At 39.0% G+C, this 25,461-nt stretch overlaps 1 protein-coding gene across 3 annotated transcripts in view; it reads left to right on the top strand.

Moving 5' to 3' along the window:
• EVI5 (ecotropic viral integration site 5) overlaps positions 1-25,461 on the top strand; it is a 182,858-nt gene that overhangs the window by 50,063 nt on the left and 107,334 nt on the right. For all 3 annotated transcript variants that reach the window (XR_008630186.1, XM_055138201.1, XM_055138200.1), the window contains exons 3-7: positions 14,610-14,799; positions 16,119-16,343; positions 17,124-17,198; positions 22,350-22,475; positions 24,412-24,555. Coding sequence is in view for 2 of the 3 variants with exons in the window: in XM_055138201.1 (XP_054994176.1) it covers positions 14,610-14,799; positions 16,119-16,343; positions 17,124-17,198; positions 22,350-22,475; positions 24,412-24,555 (760 nt within the window). In the remaining variant the exon portion in view is untranslated. The remainder of the gene's footprint in view (positions 1-14,609; positions 14,800-16,118; positions 16,344-17,123; positions 17,199-22,349; positions 22,476-24,411; positions 24,556-25,461) is intronic.

Genomic DNA, 25,461 nt, shown 5'->3' with positions numbered 1-25,461 from the left:
GGACTATGTGATGAGGGTTTGGTGGGGGCAGGGATTGAACCTGGGCCTCCTGCATGCACAACATGTCTCCAGCCCTTTCATCTGTTTCCCCAACCCTAGTTATAATACATTTTAATGGTTCTGTGTGATAATTTTAACATTTTGTCGGTACCAGTTCAATTGATTTATCTTTGTTCTCGTTACATTTCCCTGCCTATTTGTAGGTCTGATAATATTTTATTTGAATCCAGACGTTGGAATCTAGTCATGGGCTTGACTCTTTTCTGTAAATAGTCTTGAGTTTTGCCCTGGAATGTAGTTAAGTTCCTTAAGAAGTGTTTCTTCTGGAGTAGTGTACCAGCCTATGACTATTATTCTTCTGATTAAGGCAAGACCCTTTGTGTACTTGGCCCAGTGTGCCTTTAAACAAGAGATTTTCCATTTTGGCTGACGGGGACAGGTACCATTCGCAGCCCGATGCAAATGGCGTGCTCTCCTCTGTGTTCGGTTCTGCTGAGCGTACCTGAATATGTCCACATATTGTGTTTGTGTATTTCTTACCTTTGTGGCCCTCTGTTCTGTGCAATCTGACCCATCAGGTCTCAGACCTGCAGCTCTGTCTCCTAATTCAGAAATTGCACTTGGTTCTCTCTGAGTTTTCCCACCTTTGCCAGGACCTGAGAACTGTTTGAGCAGGTAAGAGGGCAGTCATAAGGCTTCGCTTATCTTTGGAATTCTAGGAATTGCACTCCATTGTTGCCTGTTGTTTCAGAAAACTTGCTTTCATGTATTTTGTCTGTTCTCTTTCTTTCATTTATTTTACTCCATAATGACCATAATGAAATAATTACATGTAGAAGTTTGACATTTTCTAGCTGTGGAGATAGGGCTGGAGTGTCTGCTTTGCTGCTGTGTGATCCTGGTGGCTTCCAGCACCTCTGGGGTTGAGAATTGAACCTTCATGTGCAAATGAAGCCAGCCAGCATCACTGGGAGTGACCCCTAGGTCCTGTTTGGAGAGGTATGCCCTCTAACAGCCCCCCCCCCAAAAAAAAATAGTTTTTCTTCCCCTTTGTCATGAGGAAGAAATCTGAATAAGATTGGAAAAAATTAAATACTGTCAACTCTGCTGAACTTTAAAAACATTGAGTCCTGGGGCTGGAGAGATGGCCCAGTGAGCCTCCCACATCCTGGCAGGGATGACCTGGATGACCTGAACACCGAACTAGGTAGTCCCTTAGCACCAACGGGTATGGTTCTCCTTAATACCCCTCCACCACCCCAAATTTATTGCTGAGGTCATTGTTGAAATACTTGCTTTAAAAAGTTCTGACCTTAGGCTTCTTCCCTTCCTGTTGACATGGAGACAGAAATTAGAGACAGAAAATAAATAAATGCATGAAAGAAATTCCCTGAAAATAGAATTTAGGAGCTAGAGATTTTGAACCTGTCCCCAAAGACTTACCTAACAGAAGACCTAATATAAACCTATGCAGACCTGGTGGTCGAAATATCTTCTTTCTGGTGACTTTCTTAGAAAGTGTTCTTAAAGGGTTCTTAGCATTTGAGGGATAAGTAGAAAACTAAGAGTTTTAATGTGTGTCTGATGTGATTCCCTTCTGCTCATGACATTTTGGGTATTTTGGGCAGTCTTAAAATTGAAGTTTGAAAATTTAAAGATTGGCAAAGATTCTTGGATACAGTGATTTTTGGAGGAGGATCATGAAAGAGCAGAGTAAAGTGTTTGCTTGTGTCAAGGCAGTTCTGAGAAATAGGGACTCAGAGGAAAGAAAATGACAAGAAACATGATAGAACACTTTGTGACTAAGTTTGGGCAAGCCATGAACGATTCATACAGTTTGAATTGTTCATATGCTGAAGAGAAATTTTGATGCTTTGTAAGTGACTGGAGTGAAATTTATTCTTTCTGTTTGGTTAGGTTTAGTTTTGAGCCATAACCCGGCTATGCTCAGGCTTACTCCAGGCTCTGCACTCAGGGATTGCTTCGTGAGGTTTGAGGGAATGGAATGGCGGGAATCAAACCCAGATTGTCTTTGTGTAAGACAAGTGCCCTATCTGCTGTGCTACCGCTCCCATCCCTGAAGTGAAATTGATTACCAGTTGTGAGCAATAATTATTATAGAGCTAAAGTATGTAAAGGTGTTATGTTAAAAATTGTTCTGAGTTCAAATATAGATATGAAGTAGAAACTTATTTCCAAGTAATTCACAGTTGTTCTTCAGAAAACTGTATGTGCATGATGCACATATCATCAGTGCATAATTACTAGAGTAGTTTTGAATGTTGAGAACAGGAATTTTGGCAAGAATTTGATGAGTGAAATGTTGTCACCTTTAGTTCTAGCATAGAATTACTAAAATATTTGTACTTTTTTGAGTTCAGAGTTTGAGTTTTGTTTTAAATTATTAAAGCTAGAAATTCATAGAAGAGATTTATGCCTAGAGAATGGGTGATTTATCCTGTGTTTTGTCTGAGAAGACCAATTCGGGTAAAAAGACATCTTTTCTGACTAATAAGTGAGGTAAGAAATGCTAAAATGTAGCATTCCTCCTCTTCTGGCCTTTTATACCACGTATGTCGTGGGGAGAAATTGTCTGAGTAATAATTCCTATTTTCTCTGAGCAGTCCTGTGACTTGAAAAGTAAAAGTATAAGATATATAGAAAATTATAATATAGTGATTGTTGGAAATTATGAGAAGCGTATTTTTAAGTTAAAATTATGAGAAACTACTTTTGTTGTAACTGGGGAGATACTTTTGTTTATGTGTTCCCCCCCTTTAAACAAATGTAATCATCTCTGGTTATTAGTTGGCTTTCATCAATTTAGAAAAGATAAAGTATTTTAGAAAATTAAAGGGTAGGGGCTGGAGTGATAGCACAACGGGTAGGGCGTTTGCCTTGCACGCAGCTAACCCAGGTTCAATTCCCAGCATACCATATGGTCCCCTGAGTACTGCCAGGAGTTATTCTTGAGTATAGAGCCAGGAGTAACCCCTGTACATTGCCAGGTGTGACCCAAAAAGCAAAAAAAAAAAAAAAAAAAAAAAGAAAGAAAGAAAATTAAAGGATAAAAACATTAAATATCATGAAAATTAATGTGAATATGTCAAATATTATTAAAATAAATATTTTACCTCCCCTCAGTTTTATAGTAGGTTTCACTTTAAAAAAAAAGTGTTTAGGACAACCCCACAAAATGTGGTGGAATGGTTTGATACAATGTCAAAGGTCTGTTTGCTTTAGGTTAATAATTGAAAGCTGTATAATGGAAACAGAAGAACTATTTCATCTGAGCTAAATGTGCTTTTCTTTTGAAAAATACAAGGAATTTCACAGAGATGGATTTAGGGAGGTAAGAACTAAGGATTATATCCATAATAATTATTTTAATTAAGGGCAAGAGTGTTACTAATTTGAAATTTGTATGAGCCAATACGAGTTCAGGTTCTAGCAGTTGGTTTTACAGCCATAGCTTATTCCCTTTTATGTTGTAATTTTTACCAGATTTTGCTTTTTAGCAGACTTTTTGGGGAAAAGATGTGAGAGAATAGAAAGTGTTCCTGTAAAAGTCAGGAAAATGTATTTCATATTTCAGTTTTTTAAAAATATGTTAAGCAGGGATATTTGAAACTTATTTCTATAGCTCTCTCTACCTTACCCACATCTACACAGGTACTATCCAGTATGGTTGCATTAGAAAATTGAGCATTTGAAAAGTGGTGGGTGATTGTGATATGCTATAAGAATAAAATATATACCAGGTTTTGAAGAGTTGATTTTAGGAGGAAAAAAGCTTTGAATGCATATAAAATGATAGTTTATTTGGTAAAACAGACTATTCAAATACATTGTTTCTTCTTTTAAATGTGGCTGCTAGAACATTTATGATTATACACAGGGGAGGATGGTTTGCATTTTATTTCTTTTGGCCAGTGTGCTGGTCTCAGAGTGTTTCTCCAATTTTATTCTGCCCACGGCTCACTTCTGACCATGTGTCTTTCCTGTGGGTCCCCTCTTCCTCTGCTTGTTGGTCTCTAGTCTGGTGTTGTGCCCTCTTTAAACCCCCATAATTTACACTGATTTTTTTTTTTTTATCCTGTGACCCCCCCTTGGAATATCCCAGAGGATCACAGGGGGCTGTACTGTCCCTGATTGAGAAATGCTGACTAGATGCCCTCATGTTCATACTGTGTTTATAGTTTTACCATCACAGCATTCTCTCAGTTCCCCTGAGAGTACCCTCTACGGCACAGCCCTGTATATTGGGAAGAACCAGGAATTGAGAACAGGAATTTTGTTGTCATTTGCACGTCAGCAAGAGATGTATTCTTCAAGTCCCTATTATTCATGTATTTTTTTTTCCTTTTTGGGTCACACCTGGCAATACACAGGGGTTACTCCCGGCTCTGCACTCAGGAATCACTTCTGGCGGTGCTCAGAGAACCATATGGGATGCTAGGAATCGAACCCGGGTCGGCGTGTGCAAGGCAAAAATGACCTACCCGCTATACTATTGTTCCAGCCCATATTCATGTATTTTTATCTGTTTATTTTTTCTTTCTTTCTTTCTTTCTTTTTTTTTTTTTTTGCCACATCCGATGGTGCTCAGGGCTTGTTCTGCACTCATTGAGGTGGGGGGCACCATATGTCGTACTTAGGAGTGAACCGGGTTCTCTGTGAGCAAGGCAAGCATTCTACCTGCTGTATTATGACTCTAGCACTAGTCATGTACTTAAACTCTTAGAAGCTCTCACTCAAACTTCTCTTTTTCTTTTCATTGAGGATTGTTTTGAATTTTCATTCATTGACTCATTTCCTGAGGAATTCGATGATATAACTATTAAAAGAATCTACTCACTCTGTTGTAATTAAGTTAGTTTTAAATCACTCCTTTTTTTAGAAAACTTAAGGCTGCTCTATTTGTATGTATTATCTTCATCAAGCAATCTACAAATCATCAGTTTCTCATCAGAATATTTGAATGGGGGTTGTAGGCCTCAAGCATTAAAGTTTCTCTGAGATTGTGTCTTAACAAAAGCAAAATGCCATCCCCCCTTTCAGAACTGGAGGGATTCCTATTGTGTTAGCTGTATCCTTATTGTCTTCAATGTTTTTAAATTGTTTCCTGTACTAATTTCCGTGTTTTCTCTTAATTCCCTTTGACTGTTCATATGGCTCTAAGAAACCACTTTGTTTTTGAGTAAGTCCATGTGGAAGGGTTGACTTCTCTGAGTCAGGCATATATTTTGTTGCTACTGGCTTAGCTGGCAGTTGCCATCTTTTAGCTCATTCATGCCCATTTTTTAGGTATGAGATTATGAGATTTTAAAACCACTTGTTGAGGCTGGAGAGCTAGTACAGTGGGTAAGGGCGCCTTGCATGCGGACGGCCCTGTTTGTTCCCCAATACCTCATATTGTCCCCTGAATGCTGCCGACTGTTGGCCCTAAACAACAAACACCCCCCCCCCCCCACCATGCTTGTTAAGTTGTTCCCTTTGTAGTACATGCCAGCATTTTTAACTCTTCATGTGTTTTTCTTTCGTAATAGTTTTGCTTCCTTAGATCCTTTCTTAGCCCTTTAGATACTATTTTAGGGGTTTACATGTCCAAGGTAATGTTGCAATGCAGATGAGATATTGTAAGTGCAGATGGCTAAAACTGTGAACTTTGGGTTCCTGGAAATGGCAAGTAAGACAGGTATGCCAGCCTACTACCAGTTGTTACTGTAAACAGTGGTTATAGTTCCACAACACTTTAGGACATGGGCTCCAGCAGATCCCTTCCAGCAACAGCTCTTTCAACAGCGGCTTCTCTGTTTCCTCTCATGTCCCCCCAGTACCCCCCAGCCCTGCCTCTTCTAGCAGTTGCTTTTCCAGTAATGTAGCACCCAGCAACACATGACCTATGCTTATGATCTCTGTGTATCTCCACTCTGTTGCCTGATTGGTTATGCCAGTTAATAACAAGGATGTAAACCTATCAATCTGATTTGTTACACAAAATAGCCAGTCAGACCACCTAGACAAAGGCCAGTGAGATTGCCTGGAGAGGGACCCATTAGATTGCCTTTTAGGTATGTATAGATGTATATCTAGAGGTGCTCTGCCTCCTTTGCTTTGGCTGTAATAGTAACCTGTAAGTGGTTACCATAATGCTTTCTACTCAATCATTATGTTGAGTACAGGAAGTTGTTTCCAAAGTTAACTGTTGGCTGTGTGCAGAAAATTTTCAAATATCTACTTGTAGTTGGCACCTCTCAGACAATTGAAATTCAGGCTCAGCTTCAAACTTTTCTTGGTTTATGTATTTCCCAAAGGCTTCAAATGCCATATACCCAGAAGATTTCATTCTTCTCCTCTTACCTTCTACAGTCTATAGTATTGTGGGTAGTGTACCCTTTTCTTTGATGTTTGTCACTTACGTTGTGCTGCAGTAGTCTGCCCCATTTATGTGCCCACTGAGGGGTAGACTGGCTATCATTGCCCTTAGATTGTTGGTTCCTGGGGTGCCTCAGTTAGGAGAAAGTTCAGTTCTCATTAAACTATTGTCTCTGTTGACATGTTTCTTTATTCACAGTTTAGTCCTGAAGATTGTTTACCAGGGCACTGGATATGTGGTGCTCTCTTTTTCAAGTCTCCTAAGCTCTGGAAAGCATCTAAGTCTAGACTTTCTATTAGGCTTTTCTTTTGGGCGGGGAGGGTCACACCCAGCGATGCACAGTGGTTACTTCTGGCTCTGTACTCAGGAATTACTCCTAGGGGTGCTTAGAGACCATATGGACGCATGCAAGGCAAATGCCCTACTTTCATTTTTGAGTCCAGTTGATGCGTGGCTTCAGCCCCCATTTCTACTGTCAGATAATGTGGGCTGTAGCTATTTTGAATACTTCCCTATGGCTGGAATTTATTTAACAGAAACTTCTTAGTTGGTTAGGACAGGGAGGATTATTTAGTCCCCTGTTAAAAAAGAGCCAATTTCTTTTTTAAAAAAACTTATTTTATTGAATCAGTGTGATATGAAGTTACAAAGCTTTTATGTTTGAGTTTCAGTCAGATCGAGCACCCATCCTTCTACCAGTGCACATTTTCCACCACCAATGTCCCCAGTATTCCCCGAGCACACACACAGAGATCCCACCCCTCCCCCTGCCTCCATGGCAGACAATTTTCCCCATACTCTCTCTCTCTACTTTGGGGCATTATGGTTTGCAATACAGAGACAGAGGCTATCACGTTTTGTCCTTTATTTACTTTCAGCACACATCTCTCATCAGGAACTATCCCTCCAACCATCATTGACTTAGTGATCCCTTCTCTATTCCATCTGCCTTCTCCCCCAGCTCATGAGGCAGGCTCCTAACCATGGAGCAGTCTTCCTGGCCCTTGTCTCTACTGTCCTTGGGTGTCAGTCTCATATTATATTATTTTATATTCCACAAATGAGTGCAGTCATTCTCTCTGTCCCTCTCTTTCTGACTCATTTCACTTAGCATGGTACTCTCCATGTCCATCTGCTTATATGCAAATTTCATGATTTCATCTCTTCTAACAGATGCATAGTATTCCATTGTGTAGATGTACCGGAGTTTCCTTAACCAGTCATCTTGTCAGGCACTCGTTTTTTCCCCAGATTCTGGCTATTGTGAATAGTGCTGCAATAAACATACAAGTGCAGATGTCATTTCTGCTGTGTTACTTTGCATGTTATTTTGGTATTGGTACAATCCTAGGATTGGTACTGCTGGGTCAGATGGAAGTAAAGAGCCAATTTCTGATATCTGACTATGACAGCATCCTTAGAGCTAAGTAAATTTGAATTACTAACGTATTATTGTATAATAGTAGCAGGTAAGAAATAGTGGGGAGGCAACCTATAGGGAAATACCTTTTGATTATGGCCATAGTATTTTTTCTGAGTCAGTGTTCTTTTCCTTTAATTTGACATTTTTCTTTTTTTTTTTTTTAATTTTTCTTTTTGGGTCACACCCAATGACACACAGGGGTTACTCCTGGCTCATGCACTCAGGAATTACTCCTGGCAGTGCTCAGGGGACCATATGGGATGCTGGGAATCGAACTCGGGTTGGCTGCGTGCAAGGCAAACGCCCTACTCACTGTGCTATCGCTCCAGCCCCATAATTTGACATTTTTCTTCTTGTAGTTGTTAGAAGGAAATGATGATGAACCAGAAGGTAGTTTCCTTTTAATAAACTCATGATTACAGTGAACATATATGTTCTAAGAGGAGAAAGATAAATAAGTTCTGAATAGACTTCTCAGTAGTTCGTGGACTTCTGAGTTAACTGTTACCGGTTTCCATGCATAAGTTCCAGAAATTATTGGTATTTTCAGACAGTGTGTACCCTCTAATACCAAACCAGAATTAATTTTTTGTGTATGTGTGAGGGCTGGACACACCTGATAGCACTCAGGGTTTACTCCTGGCTCTGACTTGGGGATCACTTTTGGTGGTGCTCAGAGGACCATATGTAATGCTGGGAACTGAACTCAGGTCCTCCATGTGCAAGGGAAGCAGCGTACCTGCTGGACTATTACCCTGGCCCGTGTCAATATTTTAATTATACTGAAATTAAGTGACAACCTGCTTAGGAATCTTCCTGAGCCATTACTACTTTTGCAGTAAGGAAGAGGAATAAAATGGAGACTGGAGAAGTGCATGTATTAGGGCTCTTCTAAGGCCTTGTATGATTGTTAGTACCATGTGGTCCCATTGAGCATCACCAGGTGTATCCCTAGAGGCCCCCTGAACACTGCTGGGGTGATCCTGAGCAGCACCACATTCCACAGCATTCATCTCTCTGGTGGATTGGCCCAGAATTGCTGGGAGTGGCTTCTGATCCCTGAGCACCAGTAGAGTGGAGGATTTCCCCCACTCCCGATTATTCTAACTGCTTATTTATATAATATACACATTTGTTTTGTTTGGGGCCACACCTGATGGTGCTCAGGGCTTACTTTTGGTTCTGTGTTCAGAGGATCATTTGGGGTGCCTGGGAGTGAACTGGAGTTGACTGTTTAGATCCTTAACTCCTATGCTAGCTCTTTGGACAAGTGAAATCTACGTAATAACTAAGAGCTCACTGGGAGAGACTTATGATAGTATCAGCTCAAATATTACTTCTGAAAATAACTCCTAGGAAACTCAGACAGGACACTTTATTACAGCATTGAAAAGAATTCTAAAATTTTTCTTTAAGAAGTTAAAAACCATAATGCCCAAAAGTATAGAGAGAGTTTGTGGGAAATTGTCTGCCATAAAGGCAAGGGAAGGGTGGGAAAGGGAGGGGTATACTGGGGATATTGGTGGTGGGAAATGTGCACTGGTGGAGGGATGGTGTTTGAACATTGTATGATTTTAACTCAAACATGAAAGCTTGTAACTGTATCTCACAGTTATTCAATGTAGTAAAAAATTTAAAATGTTATAAAATTTGCTAGAATGATCAAAACTTTTTTTTTTTTTTTTTGCTTTTTGGGCCACACCCAGTGATGCTCAGGGGTTACTCCTTGTTCTGCACTCCTGGTGGTGCTTGGGGAACCATATGGGATACCAGGGATCGAACCCAGGTTGGCTGTGTGCAAGGCAAAAGCCCTATCTGCTATACTCTCTGCTCCTGATCAAAATTTTTGAAAAGGAAAAAGACCCTTGTTTATAAAGTAGATACAACTAATATGTCATTTGTTGCCCTCAGTATGTTTCTTTATATCCACCTCACATATGAGATGATTTTGCATCTTTCTCTCTTCTTACTTCCTTCACTCAAGATGCCACTTTTATAAGTTTCATCCCTGTTAATATATGTAGCAGCAGTTTTTGTTTATTACTGATTAGTATTACAGTAAATAAATGTTTCAAAATATGATTGTTTTTCTATTTGAGTTGCTTCTATTTTTTTGTTTGTCACAAATAAAGCTCTGAACTTTTGATTTTCTGTATGTGTGTGTATGTGTGTGTGTTCGTGTTCCCTGTTCTGCTGGGTTATGTGAAGGTATTGAACTTAGGAACAATTGATAATTCTTCAGAATGAATTTTCTTTTCTTTTTTTTTTCTTTCTGGGTCACACCTGGCGATGCACAGGGGTTACTCCTGGCTCTGCACTCAGGAATTACTCTTGGCAGTGCTCAGGGGACCATATGAGATTTTGGGAATTGAACCCGGGTCAGCCTCGTGCAAGGCAAATGCTCTACCTGCTGTGCTATCGCTCCAGCCCTACATTTGTTTTTTGTTTTTTGGGGGTTTTTTTGGGGGGAGGGGGTCACATCTGGTGATGATCTCTCGCATATCCTGTTGTTGTAATTAGGGGTTACTCCTGGCTCTGCACTCAGGAATGACTCCTGGCAGTGCTTGGGGGACCATATGGGATGCTGGGGATCAAACCCAGGTCGGTCGTGTGCAAGGCAAATGCCCTACCTGCTGTGCTATGGCTCCAGCCCACAGAATGAATTTTCAAACAATTCTTCAAAGTTGTTGAACTATCATGTACTCCTGACATTCATATTGAAAAAATAAATCTCCTCATACTGGGAAATACTTGGATAGTCTTAAAATTATAGCCATTCCAATGTGTACATTCCACTGTGGTTTTAACTTGCCTTTTCACTTGCAACTACTGTAGTACTGTAGCATTGTTCATATTTACTCCAGCCAGCACCAGTAACAGTCTCCACTGTGAGACTGTTGTTACTGTTTTTGGCATAACAGATTACGACAGGAGTAGCTTGCCAGGCTCTCGGAGAGGGACGGAAGAATCGAATCCAGGTTGGCCACGTGCAAGGCAAATGCCGCTGTGCTATTTGCCTTATAACTCCAGTCCCTTATAACTACAGATGTTAAATATTTTTAAATTGCTTAATGGCAACTTGATTATCTTATAATTCAACTTGAATTAATTAAATCTTAATTCACATTTTATAAAGTATTGTTTGCCTTCTTAATTTTTGAGTTAATGATTTTTGGATTCTGGATATCAGTATTTTGTTAGATATATTCCATTGAGGATATTTTTTTTCTCAGTCATACTGTGTTCTTTGAAGAACAGGACTACTTAAATTTGAAGTTCCATTTTTTTTTTTAAATCAGGATTTTAAGCTCACTGTTTTTATGTGTTTCAGTGAAAGATTTCACCCACATAGCATTGTGAAGATTATTTCCTGTTTACTTGATTTGTGTTTCCTCTTTTATGGTTTTCACTTCTATATTCAGGTCTGTGATCCATATTGAGTCATTTTTATATATGGTGTGAGTCAAGGAAGGAACAGCATCTTTTTTTTTTTTTTGCTTTTTGGGTCACACTCAGCAATGCACAGGGTCACTCCTGGCTCATGCCCTCAGGAATCACCCCTGGTGGTACGCAGGGAACCATATGGGATGCTGGGATTTGAACCCGGGTCGGCCGCATGCAAGGCAAATGCCCTACCCACTGTGCTATCACTCCAGCCCCAGGAACAGCATCTTTTAATACAATAATACTCTAATTTGAGATACTTAATTTCTAAACAATTATCACAGTTTCATATTTGTATGCTTGTATATATTATTTCCACGTCCTTTGAAAGGTGAATTTTTTTATCCTTTTGTCTGTGTTGATAAGTTCACTCGGCATTCCTGCTTATTCTGAAAGCTCTGAAACCCTTTGAGTCTTTTATTTTTCTTTAAATCACTTTTTTTCTTTTTTTATTTGAATCACCATTTGGAAAGTTACAAGGCATTCAGGCTTAAGTCTCAGTTATACAATGATCAAACACCCATCCCTTCACCAGTGCATATATTCTACCACTAAGAACCTCAGTATACTTCCCTTCCCACCCCCACACCCACCGCCTGTGTAGCTGATAATTTTCACTTTACTTTGAGTACATTTAATATTTCCACAAAAAACTCTATTATTGTTTGGAGTTTCCCCCCCAAAATCAGACCTGATGAAAAGGAAGCATTTGATAATTTGTTTTCCATTGCTGAGAATGAAGAGATATGAGGTTTTGGATTTCTGTATTTTAGTATTTTGGTAACTAAGTCAATTGCATCATTGCAAGCTCCTACCTCTCTTTAGTGGTCCTTATAATATAGTGGTTTCCATGCCGCACCCCTCTCCCCCAAAAAGAAAAGGCGAGAGAGAAAAATCTTTCCCCTCTTGGGGCGGCATGGGGCCGTGGCTTGGTTCACAGTCTAGAGACATTTCTGCAAGAAGCTGCTGGTACCAAAAGTAGCTGGCCTCGGGGATCATGGTCTTTCAGCAACAGAGAGGCCGCACACGTGTGGTCACTCGGGTCACATCTTGGCGGAGAGTGGCGCCAGTATCGCCCCGTCCCAAGATCTCTCGCATATCCTGTTGTTGTAAACCCTTTGAGTCTTGAGAAGCCTTCTTTTTAGCTGCTTTTCATGTTTTTCTGTTAGATGCTAGCTTAGTTTAGTTTAGAAAATACCATTTTTTTCTTTATCTGCAAGTTCTTTATGGCAGTGATTTAGTTTAACTTTTGGGTGTATAACAAGCATTCAGTAAGGTGAAATAAAGAACTATGTTCAGATTAGTTCACTCAAAATTACCTCACTATTCCATATTGAATTCATTGATTTGGAATCATAAGGTTAAGTTTATAAGTAACTAGTTTTTCTTTAAGATGTGTAGACTTACTGATATAATATCTATGGTATTGAGATGTTTTTCATAGCAAGTAGTTGACCCATAATTTGAATGTTTTATAAATTTTCCCTTTCTAGCAATACCTAGGACATTCTATTTAACTGTTGCATGAGGGAGTGCCGGGAGCCAAAATGTCAGTATAGCCTGACCTGCAATTAAGGACCCAACCCTTTTTTGGAAAAATGTCTTTACATTAAGAAATTAACCTCTTCTTGGGGAAATGTTAGAACACATTGTGTAAAGTTTCTGAGCAATGCCCGAGATAACTGTCATGCGCCCCCTGTTAGGGCTTGCACCATGTGTCACTGAAAATGTGCATGTATTGTTACTTCTTCATTTTACCTACTTCCTCATGTAATCAATTATAAAAAAACTAGCTTGAGAGAAATAGAGCCTTTGCTTGCTTGATCAAAGCCTTGTCTTGCTCCCATTCTTCTCTCTTTCTCTTTTACCACTTGCACACCCTCTCCCGGTTACCCACGTTGACTAGTCTCGCCGGGACAGGACAAGGGAGGGCCAGAGAGATAGTTTGGTGGGTAGGGTGTTTGCCTTGCACATGGCTAGCTTGGGGTCATTCCACAGCACCAGATACAGTCTCCCAATTCCTGCCACAAGTGTTCCCTGAGCACAGAGCCAAGAGTAAGCCCTGAGCATGGCCCGGTGTGGCTCAAAAACAAAACAAAAAAATTATGACAAATAAAACAGAATAAATGTTGCTAGGGCAGATAAATAGTACATTGGATAGGGCACTTGCCTTGCATGTAGCTAATGTAGGTGTGATCCCTAGCACCACATATGGTCCCTTGAACCTGCCAGGAGTGATCCCTGAGTGCAGAGTCAGGAATAAACCCTGACCACCACCAGGTATGAACTGAAACCAAAACAAAAGAAAGCAAAATGGAAGTCCTTTCTCATTAAAAGCCAGAAACTCCACTTAGTTGGAATATAGATTTGGTTCTCTCTTTTTATTTTTCAAGAGAATCCAGGAGTGTAAATAAATAGAAATGTTTGTATATATGAGCAAGTAAATGAAATCTTTCAGTTTTGACATTAGTAATAGTTTGGTTTTTAATACAAATACTGCATGGGCCAGACACTTTTTGGAGTGAGGCAAAATGGAAAAAAGGAAGAGAATTTGTTAATTTGTATGTATCTGATTTGGACTTTTAAAGCACTCACCACATTATAAAGATGATATGATGAGTCTTCCATAAAGTATGTTAACACCTCTTACTAGTGTGGTTTCTTAGTAAGTCATCTCAGCTACTTATCCCACCAGATTTCTCCTGCTATGAATTTTTAATGGACATATTGGAAAATTATGATGGGGCTAATTGCACTTCTATATTTAATTTACTATTTTATGCTTTCAGTTATATTGAAATTGCTATGCTTAGATGAAAAAATGTAGATGTTATTTAGTAAATGCCAGCAAGATATTGAAATTATGTGTGTTTTATTTTGTCTGTTTATTTTTGGGTTTTGGATCACCCAGCAGTACTGAACGTCTGCTCCTGGCTTGGTGCTCAGGACTCTGTCCAGGTGGTGCTCTTGGGACCATTTGGTATTGAGGATTAAATCTGAGTTTCTCTCATGCAAAGCATGTACCAGTTAAGCTGTCTCTTTAGCCCTTATGCATCTCATTTATTTTCTTTTCATTTTAGTCTTTATTTTGTTTTTGGGGTCACATCAGGTGAGGTTCAAGGACTATACCTGGCTCTGTGCTCACGGGTCACTCCTGGTGGTGTTCAGGGGACAGTTTTTGTGATGCCAGGGATCCTGGGTCATCCACAAGCAAGGCCAGTGCCATACCCCCTGTACTGATCCCTACCAGAGATACTTTAAAATATCTTAAACGGTAACTTAATTGTTTTAGTGAAATTTTAGTATATCATTATTACTTCATCCAGGAGATTAGGTCTTAAACAAGTTTGAATTGTGTTTTAGACTGTTAGAGACGGATAGTAAGTCTTTAAGATCTGTAAATGGGTCCAGAAGAAACAGTGGCTCCTCCCTTGTGTCAAGTTCATCTGCCTCCAGTAACCTCAGCCATCTTGAAGAAGACTCTTGGATCCTTTGGGGAAGGATTGTTAATGAATGGGAAGATGTACGCAAAAAGAAGGAAAAGCAAGTTAAGGTATTTAAGTCCTCTGTTGCAATTCTTTTTTAATCAAAGATCATTAATTATAAATTAATAGATTAAAAAAATCAAATTCTATTTTTAAGCATCATAAACAAAGTTTTATTTATATATATTTTTGTGAATAAATAGATTTTATTTGGAGGATCTTTAAGGTGTGGAGGGGAGATTAGAGAGAGTGGAGAGAGAGAGAGAAGAGAGGAGAGAGGAGAGGGGGAAGGGTAAGGGGAGAAGGGAGAGGGGAGAGAAAGATCTGCACTCAAGAGAGAACACGGGCTTCTCCAAGGACAGAAAGAGCCCCTTCACAAATCCTAGCATTAGACACGAAAGCATGAAAGTACACATCTCAAGAGGGGAGATGCAGGCGACACATGTGATCAGGCACCACATGTGCTCAGCCATGTGGGCTCAAGCAGCACATGGGCTCTGGCAGCATATGCACCACTAAGTTTTATTTTTTCACTTACACAGAAGTTTTGTTTTGTTTTGGGGCCACACCTGGCATTGCTCAAGGCTTGCTTGCTGGCTCTGCCCTCAGGGATCACTCTCAGCAGAGCTCTGGTGACTATATGTGGTGCCTGGTGCTGGGGATAGAACCCGGGTTGGATATATGAAGGCAAGCACCCGATCCACAGTCTTACGTCTCTGACCCTGAAACGTTTTGACTTATAAATAAATGTTGTTGAAGATTTCTCTTCATTGGAGAAATAAGGAACTTGAAAAATCGATTAAAAAATTATCCCAGTTTTCTAAATTCAGAAACATAATTGTTCCATCATTTAAAATTCTGAATTTAAAATTCAAAATATACAAAATAAAAATGCATAATTTGCATAATATCAATATTTTGTTGGCATTGACTGAATAACATCTTCAGTTTTCATCTAACATAGCAATTTCAAAGCATGAAATAGTAAATTATGTTAGATAAGTGCAAATTTGGTTTTCCTTTTATTTGACCTGAAACATACTTTTAAAAGGTGATGATTATTTAACAAATGTCAACCAAATATTCTGTCATGTTCATCTCCGTAGATTATTGTTCTTAATATATTTAGAGGCATCATTCTCAGTGAACATAAAAGAATTTATTGATGATGTTATAGTGCATCCCCATCCCCAGACCAGCATAGGATACATACACCCAAGAGCCAGATCTGAGAGTAGTTGATAGGCTGTCTACTCTTGTTATTAAAATTCGCATTGTGAATTATAAATTTGATTGAATTCTTCCATTCTATTTCAACTTATTAAATCTTTGGCTTTGAAGTTAGGATAAATAATTCATTAAAATTTTTTATTTACTTTCATTTTAGGAGCTTGTTCGTAAAGGGATACCTCATCACTTTAGAGCAATAGTTTGGCAACTTTTATGCAATGCACAAAGCATGCCAATTAAGGATCAGTATTCAGAACTGCTGAAAATGACCTCACCTTGTGAAAAATTGATCCGGAGGGATATTGCTAGAACTTATCCTGAACATAATTTTTTTAAGGAAAAGGATAGCCTTGGACAGGAGGTTTTATTTAATGTAATGAAGGTAAGTTCTAATCTGTTCATTTTTTTTTATGATACTGGGTATTTTTCACAATGAAATATGAACTTTTACCCTAATAATGAGTTGTTTTGACAATAAATTTGACGTTAGCATAATTTTAGCTTTAATTCATGTGTTATATTATTATCCAGTTTGTAGAACTTATTAAAAAATATTATTGGCTGTCTTGCTATAAGTAGTTAAAACTAACCTATAAATCACTGTAGCATAGTGAGAAAATCTTTTCAAAGGAAATAATTCATTATATATGAGTTTCACAATCTGGGAACAAATTTCTTTGCTTGCTATGGCCAGTGTTGATAAGTAACCTTACTCTTTGAAAGTTCGTGTTGTTAGTTTTTCCTTTAATATTGCCTCTCCCTTCCCACAGTTCCTTTTCTTTCCCCCTCTCTCTATGTGATTCATTTCTTTTGGGGGGTGGGTAGATGCACATCCAACAGTGCTCATGGCTTACTTCTGGCTCTGTGCTCAGGGATCATCCATGACGGGCTCGGGGAACCCTTTGGGGTTGCCCAGAATTGAACCCAGGTTGGTGGTTTGCAAGACAACCACCTTACTGTCTGTATTATCACACTGGTCCTCTTATTTCCATTTTTTTTTTTTTAACTTTTTGGGTTACACCTGGCGATGCACAGGGGTTACTCGTGGCTCTGCGCTCAGGAATTACTTTTGGCAGTGCTCAGGGGACCATATGGGATGCTGGGAATTGAACCTGGGTTGGCAGTATTTTGAAATTTTGAAACAACATTTATTGCTTTTTAGGCTTATTCTTTAGTGGATCGTGAAGTTGGTTACTGTCAAGGAAGTGCATTTATAGTTGGATTGCTGCTAATGCAGGTAAGTTAGTACACGTATTGAATGTTTGATTAAGTGCTTATTAGATTATTTTAAATCTTCATTTTTATTATAAATGAATGTTATTAATATTTGCTAATAATAATTATAAGTGGTTATTGAGTATTTTTCTGGGTATAATTTAAGAATATTTTTCATTTTAAAAGGTTAAATATATTGAAAGCAGCGTGTAATTATGTGTTGCTCTATGATGTTTGAACTACTTGATATTTACATTAAAGTTTGTGTTAACTTTTTTTTTTTTTTGCTTTTTTTGGGTCACACCTGGCGATACACAGGGGTCACTTCTGGCTCTGCATTCAGGAATTATCCTTGGCAGTGCTAAGGGGACCATATGGGATGTTGGGAATCAAACCCGAGTCGGCTGTGTGCAAGGCAAACGCCCTGCCCACTGTGCTATTGCTCCAGCCCCCAAAACTTGTGTTAACTTTCAAATCCTAACTTATGTGTTATCATCTAATAAGGAATAATCTTTTTCAGTTAAATAGAGCATGACTAGAGTGTTGGTAGGAGAATTTTATTTGTGCTGTACATAACATTTAGAAATTTATTCAAGATTTTTTTTTGTCACAGGGCTGAGGGCTTATTCTACCTCAGGGTATAGGTGCTAAAATCATGCTAAAATTATGCTATTCAGTCTCTTAACTACCTCGAGCATATAACACATTTCCATTAGCGGTGAATAGAGTGTGTTAGAATGAAATAGCTTCAAAATAATCTAACTTAATTTTTCAGAATGATCTTAAAAGAATGGTCTTAAGAGGAAAATGACATATAGTGTTATCTCTTCAGTTTTGTTGAGAAAAAAAAACCCATCATTGTTTGCTTTCTTCTGGCTCTGAGCTCAGGGATCACTCCTAGTAAGTCTCGGAACTGTATGTGGGGCCAGGGATTGAACCTGGGTTAGCTGCATTCGAGGCATGAATCCTACCTCCTATTCCTGCCTGGAAAAAAAAAGTTTTAAGTCCATCATATTGTCCATCATAAGACTCTGTATTTAGTCTCAGAATTTTAGTCCTGAAAAAAGACCTTTGAGATAACATGAGTCATACAGATTGGTTTCTTCATCTCAGTTCTGTAATGAGTTCTATGAACTTGGGCTATTAGGTTTAACTACCCTCCCTAAGCCTTAATTAGATAAAACTACCTACTTTCAAACTCACTGTACAGGTTACTTGAGATAATGTAGGTAAAACCTCAGCATGGTTTTGTCATATGGTAGATGTGCAATAAAAGCTCAGTGACCTACCCAAGATCGTATATCTTTCTAGATAAGAAATAGAGGCATCTGACTTAGAAATATGTTCCCCTAACTTCCTATATTAAAGTTACTAAAACTGAAAAAAAATAGAGGCATCATTTGTAGCTGGCGTGATAGTATAGTAAGGCAATTGCCTTGCACATGGCTTACCTGGGTTCAATCCTTGGCATCCCATATGTTCCCTTGAGCATTGCCTCATGTAATTTCTGAGTCCAGAGCCAAGACTAACCCTTGAGCATTGCTGGGTGTGGCACACAACAAAACAAAAGAAAAGAAAACAAAAAACACTCATCAGAAAGCTATATCCAAATGCATTGCTGTAGTTTTCTAATAGTTCTACTCAAGTTTTTTATAACTTTTAGGAATATGCATTTATTTTCTATGTAGCAAAAATTAATTTTATATACATTTTTAATAAGACTGGTTTGTAATAAATGATTTGTACTTTGTTTTATTGCAAGAGTTTCTCTTTGCTATTATAGAAGATTTGTCCTTTTTTGGTTATATTAATTTTGGATTTCTAGTATTTTAGTAATTAAGTCCAGGGAAATTTATGCCAGAAGTAGCATCGCTGCAAGCTCATACCTCTGGTTAGTGGGCTCCATAATATGGCGGTCGCCACGCCGCTGCCAAAAGGAGAGGAAAGGCCGAGAAAAATCTTTCCCCTCCCAGGACGGCATAGTGCCGTAGCTTAGTTTAACAGTGTGATTTGTTTGAGATGCTTGTTGGCTGTTCAAGTGGAGATGTTACATGGGCAGTCGCAAATACGAGCTAGAAATCAGGAGGAAAAAGTCTAGGCTTATAAACGGAAAAGAGATCAGATTCTATAAAAAGTAGGTTCATAAGCCTTTAAGGCGGTAAATGTGTAAGAGAATGGGAAAGTTCTGGTTTCTCCTGTAAAAGAAATTGGAATTACCAAACAAACTTGAGTCAAGTGTTGGAAACTTGAGAATGCAGAACAAAGTTAAAAACAATGATCCAGGACCTAGTTGCTGTTGCTTCCTCTCTTCTGATTCTTTTCTCCTCCTCACACCCACCTATACTCAGGGTTTACTCCTAGATTGGTGCTCAGGGAATAAGTTTTAATTTATTATCAGTAAACATTTGATTTCTATACTCATTTTATATAGTTGTGTATCTGGGGTTGTGTTGACACTCCTGGGACTAATAGAAGAAGTTTAAGAAGCCCCGGTTAGGTTAGGAGAATGAGATTGATTAAATTGTGGAAAGAAGGCATATTAGCATTAAAATCCACCAGGATTAGTGCTCCTGGATTCAGAGTGAGACCAGATAGCATATCAGGTGTTTTTTGTTTTCATTCAGTCACTTTCTGTTACCTAAAAGGTTGTAGAGTAGAATTTATGCAGGGGCGGAGTTTATAGTTGTAATTATAAACAGGAAAGAGAAGAAAGTTAAAGTAATGTTAAGTCAATGAGTAAGTATTAACAAGATAAAGAGCAAAGTAAGCACAGGAGAGTGAGTTGGGAACAGAGAAAAATCTGTTGTCATCTAAATGGGTGATAGAACTTCAGGGTCACATAATTATAAATACTTTTTGTATATTAACATTCACTGTAAGCCTGTGACATTAGTACTGTTTTATTATTCTACTCATTTGAAACATGATAAAACTGCAACAGTGAAGTTTGAAAATTTTGCTGAGGGTCATATAGCTATTCAGGGCGGGTTAACTTCATTTGTCGAGTGACTTTGGAGCAGAGGTGGCCAAGCTTATTTGGTCTGCGTCTCCTTTTTGGGGGTGTGGGGGTTGAGTTCTACCTGGTGGTGCTTGGGACTTCTGATTCTGTGCTCAGGGATCACTCCTGGTGGTGCTCAGGGGACTATATTGAGTGCCAGGGATTGAACCCAGGTCAGTCTCATGTAAGGCAGATGCCCTACCCGCCTGCTACTGCTCCAGCCCTCTATTATACATCTCTGTTTTAAAAGAAAAAAAATTTTTTTAATTGAATAACCATGAAATACAAAGTTACCCTGATTGACTTTGCAGAGTATAATGTTCGAACGCCAATGTCCTTCATCAGTATCCATTTCCCTCCACCAGTGTTTCCAGTTTTCCTTCTGCCCTCCAGTTTGCCTCTGTGAAAGGGTCTTTTTCTTTCTTTTTATGTTTTTCTCTTTTAGGCACGTGGTTTACAGTATTATTACTATAGGATATCATGCATGTCACTTTATTTCCTTTCAGCACATAGCCTAGTCCAGAGTGACCACTTTTAGTGGGCCCTTTCCTGACTTACCCCACCTCCCTCCATTGTTCCTTATGCATTCCCCCCCCACCCAACCCCCACCACCACTTCTATGGCCCCAGAAGCAAGCTACCTACTAAGGATCAGTTCTCCTGCTCTTTGTTTCTATTGCCTTTGGACTTTAGTTATTTCCCTACTGTGTTTCTTTATATCTCACCTATGAGTAAGATCATTCTGTGTCTGTCCTCTCCCTCTGATTCATTTCACTCAGCATGATACTCTCCAGATCCATCCGTGGATCAGCAAATTATATGACTTCATCTTTTCTTACAGCTGAATAGTATTCCATTGTATATGTGTACCATACTATCTGTTCTTGTGGTGGTTTCCATAGTTTGCCTGTTGTTAGTAGTGCTGCAGTCAGTGGAGGAGAACATGTGTCTTTTCTGAGTATATTCCCAGGAGTAGAATACACCTCCTTTTTAGGAAAAAAAAAAATCACTTAGTGCTCCCCAGAAATCTACTGTTTTTAAGTGAACAAACAGAAGTGACCTCAGTTGCTCCTCAGGCTACTAATATTCCAATGCAAGGAGGTGGGGAGGTCTCCACTCTGGGAAGCATGGGTGTAAGGCCTAAACCAATCGTTAGCTTTCAGGATCACTAGGGGAAAGGAACTTAGATATTAATAGGTCAAGGAACTAATTTTCATAAAAATGAGTGGTATGGAGATAAAGGACAACCTAGAGCAGTAGTTCCCAAAGTAGGTGAGTGTCCCCCGGGGCGGAAGGAAGGGGGGCACTAGAAAAATGCAGGGGGCACTGGTAGCCTTTGGTGCAATTTGGGGGCACTTTCTTTTAGTTTAAATAATGCAGATTTCTACAGGGGCACTGAGTAATTTCTTTCTGTAAAGGGAGGCTATGGCCATAGGCCACTTAAGTTTGGGAACCTCTGGTCTGGAAATTTGTCGATGCTGGAAAAAAGGAAAAAGAGGAGAATGTGAGGGCAGTTACTGCTAGAGAAGTGGCACTGAGCATCATTGATTTTCCCACCCCCTGCTTCCAAAGCCAAGGAAAAGACGCTTGGAAATGCCCTCCCCTCAGGAGCAGGGTTGGGTTGGTTTTGGTATTAACGTCTTCGGGCAGAACCAGATCTCAGTTAGACAAGAAAGGGGGAGGAATAATTGGAGATGTAGATTGAGGATGTAAGCAGACTATTTTGTTAATAACAAATTTGAGTTCCAGAACATGCTCTGGAAAAGGCTTAGTGAATGTTTTTAAAGGGAAAATTAGAACCATGTAAGGTAAATGTTCTTTCTGGGACACCGGGCTTCTTGTGTGACTGAATAAATTAATGGAACTGCAAGGCTTGATAGGATTAACAGAGAAGGTCTCTATCATGGAATCATATCGTTGTGCTTATACTAAATATAGGTTTTAACAAGAGTTATTCTAGACTTTTTTCTATGGCTTTGTCAAGCAAAGAAATATGTATTATTATTAGTCTTTAGTAAGAAACATGCTTAGGAATCCTTTTGAATTTTTTGGGCACTGTTGCATTATATGACCACTTATAAAAGTTTTTATGATTGATGGGTACATAATTTTAATTTGGCACATATTTGTATCATAGAACATATACCTTTGTTGCTCTTTCCCCCTCCTTTTATAGATGCCAGAAGAAGAAGCATTCTGTGTATTTGTTAAATTAATGCAAGACTATAGACTTCGTGAACTTTTTAAACCAAGCATGGCAGAATTGGGCCTTTGTATGTACCAGTTTGAGTGCATGATACAGGTAACAGTAAATTATTAACAAAAGGCATACTGCCTTCATTTTTTTTGTCATCTTGGTTGAGTGACAGTTAGGTGAATTTTGCATCAAAAACATTAAAATAAATTTTAAAAACCCAGTAAATTTTAATCACATGGGTATTGTTGGTCACTTAAAACAGTTGAAACCTACTTCCCAGTTAAGTATTTTCTATAAAAAAATAAAAGTCGGGAACCTGATTGTGATCTTCACATTCAAACAAATAATATGTTTGCCAAGTGTCTGATAGACCCAGATCCCAACTTTACTGATTATGCCCTATTGTCTCCTGCTAACTGTTCTGTGATCCCAGTTTCTTAAACTGTGATGACCCCATAGGTGGTTGTGTAATTGATTGTGGGAATTATGAAAAAATTTGGCAACAGTAAGAGGTTTCTGAACACACGGCAACCAGAAATCAATTGAATGTCAAAGATGAGGGGCCAGTGCCATAGTACAATGGGTAGTGCACTTGCCTTGCACGTGGCTTACCCAGGTTTGGTCCTCACTGGGTGTGGCCCCCAAACCACAAAACAGACCAAAACAAAATCAAAGATGAATCTGAAGTTTTTCTGGCAGCTGGAAAGTGGTAGCAAGTTTAGAGGTTGGGAAGCTCTGCTGAGGCCCCACTGTCCCAGAACCAGGCCGTCACTACGCTGGGGTCAGTCCTTTCCCTTTGGGATGGCTCATGAGTCTCTCCCCGCCTTTCCTTATTTATCTCCTTCTTTGTGCTAACCTAGAATCTTTTTTAAAAGTACGGTTCCTTTCTTGTACATCTCGGGTTTCAGATTGACTAGAGAAATCAATCTAGCAGAAAACACCTTTGAAATATTTTACCTTTCTGGATTTAGTTTTGCTGATAAATATATAAAACTAGGTTCACTATTAATCTGCTTATATAATGCTGTTTGCAGCATCATTTGAATTTATTTAGATCAGCAGAATGTATGGACGTGGGTGAGTGATTCAGCTGGCGTGAGAACCCCCTTTACAAGTCTCCTTTTCTCTGGAAGCTGGACTCACAGCCATTTAGAAATCCTCTCTCTCTTCTTTATGTTGTAGGAGGAAAGGGGAGTACAAAATGTTTTAACATTTTATTTAGACGATTTTCCCTTTCCTTTCTCTGTGTTGTCACTGTTGCATTGAGGGGGCTGCAGACACATGCCTGATTGTGTGCTCACCTACTCACCCACGGGGATCGCTCTTGATTATGGTGCTCATGCTCCGTTCCCCTGGGAGAGCTTGCTGGGAGTTGCACACTAGGGTGTACACACATTTTCAGTTGTGCTGCTTGCTTGGGTGGGGAATTGGCACATGCTCCTGGAGCTCTAACACCCCATTGTGGCGCCTCGGCTTCCAAACAGCAGAGCTCTTGGCTATGCCCTGGGCGTGTGGGTGGGCCAGAGCATAACAGTTCTGGCCACTGAGCCCTCCTTAACCCACCTATTTGTTTTTGCTTTATGAAATTTTTTTTTTGTATTGAGTCACGGTGAATTGCAAAGTTGCTCATGATTGTGTTTCAGGTATATGATGTTCCAACACCAATCCCTTCACTAGTACCTACATCACTTCATCAATGTTCCCAGTTTCTCTTCCACCACTCTGCCTGCCTTTGTTGCAGGCACCTTTTACTCCCCAGCCCCCTTCTTTTGAGTTTTGTGGTTTATAATACTGTTACTGAAAGGGTATCATGGATATCACTTTATTGTGCTCCTCTCCATCTTATTTCCTTGTCCTATATCTGCTTCTGCATCTTAAACGTTTCCACGATTCATTATTTTGCATTTGGTATAGGCTGATCCCGTGTGTGTACTATGACTTGGTTTAAAATATTCTATTTAAAAATAAGTAAATAAATAAGTAAGTAAATAAAATATTCCATTTTACTATGGTTTAACTAATTTTTTCCCTTTTATTTTAGGAGCATCTTCCAGAGCTCTTTGTACATTTTCAATCTCAAAGCTTTCATACCTCAATGTATGCATCATCCTGGTTTCTGACTATCTTTCTTACAACATTTCCACTACCAATTGCAACAAGGATATTTGATATCTTTATGTCTGAGGTAAGTAAATGGGTGGAATAGAAGAGGTACATAAAGAAATCTTTAGATTAAATAGATCAGGGCAATGAGGAGGAGGATAGTAAAAGAGCCTTACATGTTCTGTGCTAAACTGCTAAACCCACTTAAGTCTGAAACAGCACTAGTAGGTAGACTTTAGTTTTGCCATTTGGTAGCTGATAGATGAGAAAGACAAGACACTGAGAAAGGTAAGTATCTCATCTATGGGCTCAAGGAACATAGTAATCTCAATTCAGATGTAGGCAGTGCAAGATTGGGAGCTTATATTCTTGATCAAACAAATCTCTGTATCAACTCTTCACATGATTTAGGGAGAAAGAAATACTACCTTGTAGTAATATTATGGCAATATAAGTGTTGCCCAAAGAGAAATAACGAATATAATTTAATTACTTCTTTTCCATGAATGCATTGCATGTAGTCATTTTAATGGTTGTTGATATGTAGTAGGGATTCTTTATCTTTTCTATTTTGGGAGAGAGCAGAAAGATAAGGATAGCTGACAGATGATATCTGAAAATCTTGTTATTAATTCATCTTAATTAAAACCCCATATTAATTATTATTAACAGTAGCTCAGGAAGATCAGTTTGTAATACTTCGCTAAGTTACTTTGGAGTTAGTGAGCTGTGATTTGTGTTTGATCCATTTGGATTTGAATAGCACACCTGTTCATCCACTGCTGTGATTGAAAAGCAGCCTGATAGGTTGTGGACATATAGTTGGTGTCTGTTTTTGGGCTATAGTGGCCAATAAAACCTGAAATATTTGCTGTCCCTCTATACAGAAAATGTTCGTCAACCTTTTGTTTTGTTTCCATGGTGTTCACTGCAGTATTCTTTTGAATGATTCATTTTGGGGATAGAAGAGTAATACAAATTTGACTGT

The sequence above is a fragment of the Sorex araneus genome, chromosome 5 (genome assembly GCF_027595985.1).
Source record: "Sorex araneus isolate mSorAra2 chromosome 5, mSorAra2.pri, whole genome shotgun sequence".
NCBI classification, from domain to species: domain Eukaryota; kingdom Metazoa; phylum Chordata; class Mammalia; order Eulipotyphla; family Soricidae; genus Sorex; species Sorex araneus.
The sequence above is the reverse complement of the archived record's forward strand: the minus strand, read 5'-3'. Positions and strand labels throughout refer to the sequence as shown.